Source organism: Poecilia reticulata, linkage group LG7 (genome assembly GCF_000633615.1).
Source record: "Poecilia reticulata strain Guanapo linkage group LG7, Guppy_female_1.0+MT, whole genome shotgun sequence".
Taxonomy (NCBI): domain Eukaryota; kingdom Metazoa; phylum Chordata; class Actinopteri; order Cyprinodontiformes; family Poeciliidae; genus Poecilia; species Poecilia reticulata.
The window spans coordinates 5,439,020-5,445,284 of NC_024337.1; the positions used below are offsets into that span (position 1 = coordinate 5,439,020).

The 6,265-nt window shown below is 40.0% G+C and overlaps 1 protein-coding gene across 1 annotated transcript in view; it reads left to right on the forward strand.

Moving 5' to 3' along the window:
• LOC103466997 (solute carrier family 2, facilitated glucose transporter member 1-like) overlaps nucleotides 1–6,259 on the forward strand; it is an 8,870-nt gene extending 2,611 nt beyond the window's left edge. Inside the window, exons 2-10 of the mRNA XM_008413004.2 lie at nucleotides 147–239; nucleotides 1,107–1,267; nucleotides 1,353–1,593; nucleotides 2,457–2,619; nucleotides 3,382–3,569; nucleotides 3,860–3,964; nucleotides 4,048–4,149; nucleotides 4,237–4,440; nucleotides 5,624–6,259. Of these exons, the coding sequence (XP_008411226.1) occupies nucleotides 147–239; nucleotides 1,107–1,267; nucleotides 1,353–1,593; nucleotides 2,457–2,619; nucleotides 3,382–3,569; nucleotides 3,860–3,964; nucleotides 4,048–4,149; nucleotides 4,237–4,440; nucleotides 5,624–5,830 (1,464 nt within the window). The 3' untranslated portion in view covers nucleotides 5,831–6,259. The remainder of the gene's footprint in view (nucleotides 1–146; nucleotides 240–1,106; nucleotides 1,268–1,352; nucleotides 1,594–2,456; nucleotides 2,620–3,381; nucleotides 3,570–3,859; nucleotides 3,965–4,047; nucleotides 4,150–4,236; nucleotides 4,441–5,623) is intronic.
• The last annotated feature ends 6 nt before the right edge of the window (nucleotides 6,260–6,265 follow it).

Here is a 6,265-nt window from a genome sequence, read left to right on the forward strand (position 1 = left end):
TTGTGATCCAATCCCACATACTAGAACTTTTCTTAGATTCCTTTATTCCATTGGAACAAAAACTTATCTGAATGTTTCTGTGTCTTGATATTTTTTGGAGTCATTTTAAATGTTTATTTCTTTTCCAACCTTTTGTTYGTATACAGGTGACGCCCCAGTTGATGCTGGCAGTGGGGACGGCTGTGATCGGCTCTCTGCAGTTTGGCTACAACACTGGTGTCATCAACGCACCTCAGAATGTGAGAACGTCTAAGTGACCAGAAAAACAGRAAAACACACTGTGCTGTTTTTATATATGCAGGACAGTTCCCATATCAAACCACTTATTTGTATCAAGATAWTGAAACAGATACATTCCTGATTTAGACAACATTTCTTCCTCTTTTCTTCCAAGCAGCCAGACTTTCTTGTCAGAAGTTCAAWGAAAGAAARTTTCAGAATAGTTGCTCAAGTCTAGGCGTGTTCCTCCTAAAATGCAAAATGATTTAAGCTACCCAGGATTTTATGTATGGAAGATCATAAGTGCCACAACAAAATAAATTAAAAGGTCTCAAATTAATTTTTATTCATATACAAATTTTTAGTAAAATGGAGACACACATAAATAAATCATAAAAATTTATGGAAATCTTTGTKGATGTATAATTTATATCAAATTAYTACTAAATGACTGATCGGCTGCTAAGTTGCTACAGGTTAACCAATCAGATGTTTATTTAATGAAACAGTAGCAGTTGAAGTTATTTCACAAAATACTGCAGAACATAAAATATATTTTTTCTCATCATTTAGTTACTTAATTGAGTAAATGATTGTGGCGTTGACTAGATTTCATTATACCTTTGATGTATTTTTTCCACTTTTGGATTTGTCTGTAGTGATAATAACAAAATATATTCTGAAAAGAAAAACTGAAAAATCTTGTCCCAGGCGAAGCTTTCAGCTCGTCTCAAGTTTCAWGGAAACATTTTAGAGGTCTCATCATCTCCTGTCCAAATGACACAAGAGAAAAGTCCAATCTTTTCCAAGTGTTCCTGTGGTTCACGTGGATCCATACTGTCCGAGTCAAGCAGGTTTGACCCGACTGATTTCTGTTTGTCTTTAAGATCATTGAGAGCTTCTACAACACAACATGGATCAGCAGGTTTTCAGAACCCATTTCTCAGAGCACCCTGACAGCTCTGTGGTCTTTTTCTGTGGCCGTCTTCTCCGTGGGAGGAATGTTCGGCTCCTTCTCTGTCGGCCTTTTTGTCAACCGCTTTGGCAGGTAAAATGTTGCTCGTGGAGAGAAGAAGTTTGGCTCGCAACATAAAAGTAGATTCTTAATGGCAAAATGAATCTGATCTTTAAAGGAGGAACTCCATGCTCATGGCCAATGTGTTAGTCTTCCTTGCTGCTGTGTTTATGGGCTTCAGCAAACTGGCAGCTTCCTTTGAGATGCTCATCATTGGACGTTTTATAGTGGGTATGTACTCTGGCCTCTCTACGGGRTTTGTACCCATGTATGTTGAGGAAATCTCTCCAACGTCTCTTCGTGGAGCCCTGGGCACTCTGCATCAGCTCGGTGTGGTGATTGGCATCCTCATGGCCCAGGTGAGATCCTTAAACCCTCAGTCTTCCTTTCCTCTTGAAGAATCGGGTTTACTTTGGCATGTCACCTGTTTCACAAGAATCCAGAGACGTTTTTATACCATTCGCTGCAGAATTCACTGAAGTTTCTACTAAATAGGGCATGTTGCTGAGTGAAGGCGGTTTGTGATTGACAAGTGTTAAGTCCCGCCTCCTGGCTCTGATTGGTTGTTTCTATTTAGTGTTTTTGGGAGAAGGTGGGGCTCAATTTTTTTCACGAATTATATCCCATAGCATTCTGCTATGACATATGTCATATTGTTAGAGACAGTTTTGACAAATAYGTAAAATAATATTTACATATTGCAGCTTTTACCATTTATAGGGTTGTAGTAACAAATGTAGTTTGGTTTCAGACTGTACCCTGTAGCTCTTCCTGTTTAGCCAGCTGTACTAGTGTTGTGCAGGAAATTTTCCAGAACTTGTGATGTGACTGGCTGAAGCAAGTGAGCGATAAAGCTAAGGTCTTCTGTGGCTTAGAAACCATTAGAAATGAGAACTCATATTAATGCAACCCCTGGTGTCATTAGGTGAAGCTATTGGGAAAACCAGAGAGAAATGAACCGCTAGAACACAAACATCTGGCAGATATCACAGAACCGCAGTAGGAGAGTTTTTGAAAAAACTATAAATCAAAATATACAATGACTCATTCTCATTGGTCAAAAAATAAACAACTTGTATTTATTTTTTTGCTGCTAGTTTATTCAGGTTTTCTTAATGAATGAATGAAATGAACTGTCTTTAGCGTAATCTGAAAACCCTTGACCATTTTACAATTGCTCTGTTTTTACTTCAGTTCTCATAAGGTCTGTGTTGTGCTGCAGATCTTTGGGATTGAATCCATCTTGGGGAATGCGTCCCTGTGGCCACTGCTGATGGGGTTCACTCTGCTGCCGGCCTTGCTGCAGTGTGCTCTGCTGCCGTTCTGTCCAGAGAGCCCCCGCTACCTCCTCATTAACTGCAATGAAGAGAGCAAAGCCTGCAGCGGTAAGATCTACACATATTCATCTGTATGTATATGGAGTCCTGAAACAGAATGAATTACTTTTCTTCAGTGACGTTACAATAAGAAAAGTAAAACTAGTCTTCACTTTCACTACCATCCAAACTTTCTTGCTTCTTTTACGTTTTTGATCCTGATAGATCCGGTATGAAGCTTCTCCACAAGAATTGACTATGAATAATTATAATAACGTGTTTTATAATGATAAGCTAAGTAAACTACCAAGTCATATCTTAACACGGATTCTTAACTGTGATTGTAGTTTGTTTCTGAACAGTAAAATACTCTCTAAATAATTCAAGGTTTTTTTTATTGACATACCACCTTTGTTGTTTGTGGTATGAAATTTGGACTCAGGTCCCAGATCAAAAAATTAATTACACACAAAAATAAATTAATGAATAGTAAAGTAATTTATGTGATATATAGATATGTGTGTTTAAATAATTTATGAGATGTAGCTGTATTTGGTGCAGCCTGAGTACATGAGTCTGACGGCTGAAGGGACGAAACTGTGGAGATGGAGGAGGATTGATTGATTGATTGATTGATTGATTGATTGTAGTGTGTCTCTGAACAGTTAAAATACTAATTCACTTGATTTTAGACACAAAGTTAAAACCAATAAGAAAATTTTATTTACAACCMAATSTGGTTTATTAACACAAAACCAGGGTRCATTGAGGTTTGTATTATCTGTGCCAGCGTTTTCCAAACAGGCTGAGGGTATTGTTGTGTTTCTCCAGTCCTAATAAAGCTGCGGGGCACCGACGAGGTGAGTGAGGACATACAGGAGATGAGGGAGGAGAGCCAGAAGATGATGAGAGAGAAGAAAGTGACCATTCCTGAGCTGTTTCGCTCTCCCATCTACCGCCAGCCCATCTTGGTTGCCATCATGCTTCAGCTGTCGCAGCAGCTGTCTGGAATCAACGCTGTAAGTAGGGAAGAGACCGTTTTTATCAGCAATCTCTTCAACCTTCAATGCCMCCGAGATTACAAGCAAACCAAACTGCATAGTGGTGACATGACCAMCAAAGACTTTTGAAGAGGCGGTATTATGTATTTGCTTGRCATATGGTGCCATTTTGTAGCAAAATCACGATGKGATTTGATCCAAATCTTACAAATCAAATTAGACTGTCCTGGTCTCAGTGACTTTAGAACAGCTGTGTTTGGAGAACCAAAATGTATCACTGTGTTTCTGATTATTGTCACCCTTGGCAGGTATTTTACTACTCTACTGGGATCTTTGAGCGAGCAGGAGTTTCACAGCCTGTGTATGCCACCATTGGTGCTGGGTTGGTCAACACYGCCTTTACTGTCGTTTCTGTAAGTTGCTAAAGAGCATCGGGGCARGAGATGTAAAGACTCTGGCAGGCTTTGCAGTGCTGCATTTTGTCTCTTTGCTGCAGCTGTTTGTGGTGGAGCATGTGGGCCGACGACCTCTTCATCTCATCGGGTTGATGGGGATGGCGGTGTCTGCTGTGTTTTTAACTGTTGCCATGGCTCTGCTGGTAGGTGTTCCTGACCTTTGATGCTGAATTCATCTGAGACTTTTTATTGTACAATATGAATGTACCTCATCCTGTTTTGCTGCTCAGGACCAGCTCAGCTGGATGTCCTATGTCAGCATCGTGGCCATCTTCAGCTTTGTAGCCTTTTTTGAAATCGGCCCCGGCCCCATCCCGTGGTTCATTGTAGCTGAGCTCTTCAGCCAGGGGCCCCGGCCCGCTGCCATTGCAGTTGCTGGTTTCTGCAACTGGTCTGCCAACTTCATAGTGGGAATGAGCTTCCAGTATGTTGAGGTAAGAAAGGGTTCAATTTCAATCAGAATGCAGATAAACTGTGACTGTTTTTCTTTGTTTTCCAAATATGAAAGCAACTGTGGTGTCTACTTCAGAAAGATTACACTGAATAATAAGTAGTTGTGCCATAATCCATCAAACTGATTTTATTTTGGCCTAGTTTTTAAATTATTATGATGAATGTWTGTGATGTTGAGATATGGGAGGCATCTGACAGGTTAAGCAAACCAAATTTCCATTTCATTTCTATGGTCATGAGCTTTGAGTCATGACTGAAAGAATGAGGTCACGAATAAAAACGGCCAAAATGAGTTTTCTCCGTAGAGGTAGGGTGAGAAATCTGGTCATTAGGAAGAAACTCAGAGTAGAGCCACTGCTTCTCCACATCAAGAGGAGCCAGTTGAGGTGGCCTCCTCACCTCAACAAGAGGCAAGAGGACGCCTCCTGGATGCCTTCCTGGTGAGGCACTTCCCACTGGGAGGAGACCCAGAGGAAGACCCAGGACACGCTGGAGTAACCGTGTCTCTCAGTTTGTTAGGAAACGCCCTGGGATTCCCCCAGAGAAACTGGCCCAAGAAGCCGGTGAGAGGGAAATCTAGGCCTCTCTACTTGGCTGCTCTGTCCATGACCCAACCCCRGATCAGCAGCAGAAAATGAATGGATGAAATTTCMATTTTATCTTCTTMTTATTATTTCTAACAGTTTGTAAATCATAACTCAAACATTAATCTCTGAAATCAGACACCACCAACTATTCTGGGGGAAATATCCCAGAAACATAAACCCTCCACAAAAACAGGAAGTGACCTGCAGCATGGAGGACTTTCCTGTTACGGTATTCTTGTTCCTCACCAGCAATAAAGCTGGAAAAGACATTGTTCTTTTTTACTCGACTCAAATTTCTGCCCCCTTAATAACAGTCAGAAAGTGAGATTTAGGYAATTATTGCGCAAAATATATTTGAAAATATATMAGCATMTTGACCTTATGTTATGGAATATTAATAACTAATTTATTTTTATTATAAAATTCATAGAAGTCTGATGATTTTTTTTGCCCCATCAATAAGAGTATAATGAATTAAATTGAAACTAAATAAATACTTAATACTAATACTAATAATAATGTTGCATTCACCATTTACATGGCCTGGCCATGACACATTAAACTCTTGTTGTTGCAGCAACTCCTTGGTCCCTATGTCTTCATCATCTTCACTGTTCTGCTGCTTGGCTTCTTCGTCTTCACTTACTTCAAAGTACCCGAGACAAAGGGTCGCACCTTTGATGAGATCGCAGCAGGTTTCCGCCACTCCTCTGGTCAGGGGACTGAGAAGTATTCAGCTCCAGAAGAATTCAACACGCTCAAGGGGGATGACCCTGACCTGTAGACGCTGTCAGCACGCATCTGCAAGAAGTCACACTCATGTTCAACGGCTCAATGTAACACTGCTGGTTTAATACTCACATGGATATTTATAGATTTATATTGTAACACGAGGTGTCATTGTGGCCTTAGTCTGTAGCACAAAATGTTTTTTTAATTTTATRAATCTGCCATAAAAGTGAAAATAATGCAGACTCTCCAACAGCTAAGACTTTTGGTAAATCAGAAAGAGTAAATTGAATTTGCAGCTTGCCACGGCTGACTTCTTGCATCAGTCTCAAGTTTRTTTTTGCTCTATCTTCATTTATAGCAATTACAGAAGTTAATTATTGAATTTGTCATTTTGGGTTTTGTATTGTGTTCTGCTTTAACCAGCTGGTTCACTGTTAAACTGTGTGTAATAAGATACAATGTCTGATAGGTCAAGTGTGTGAAATGT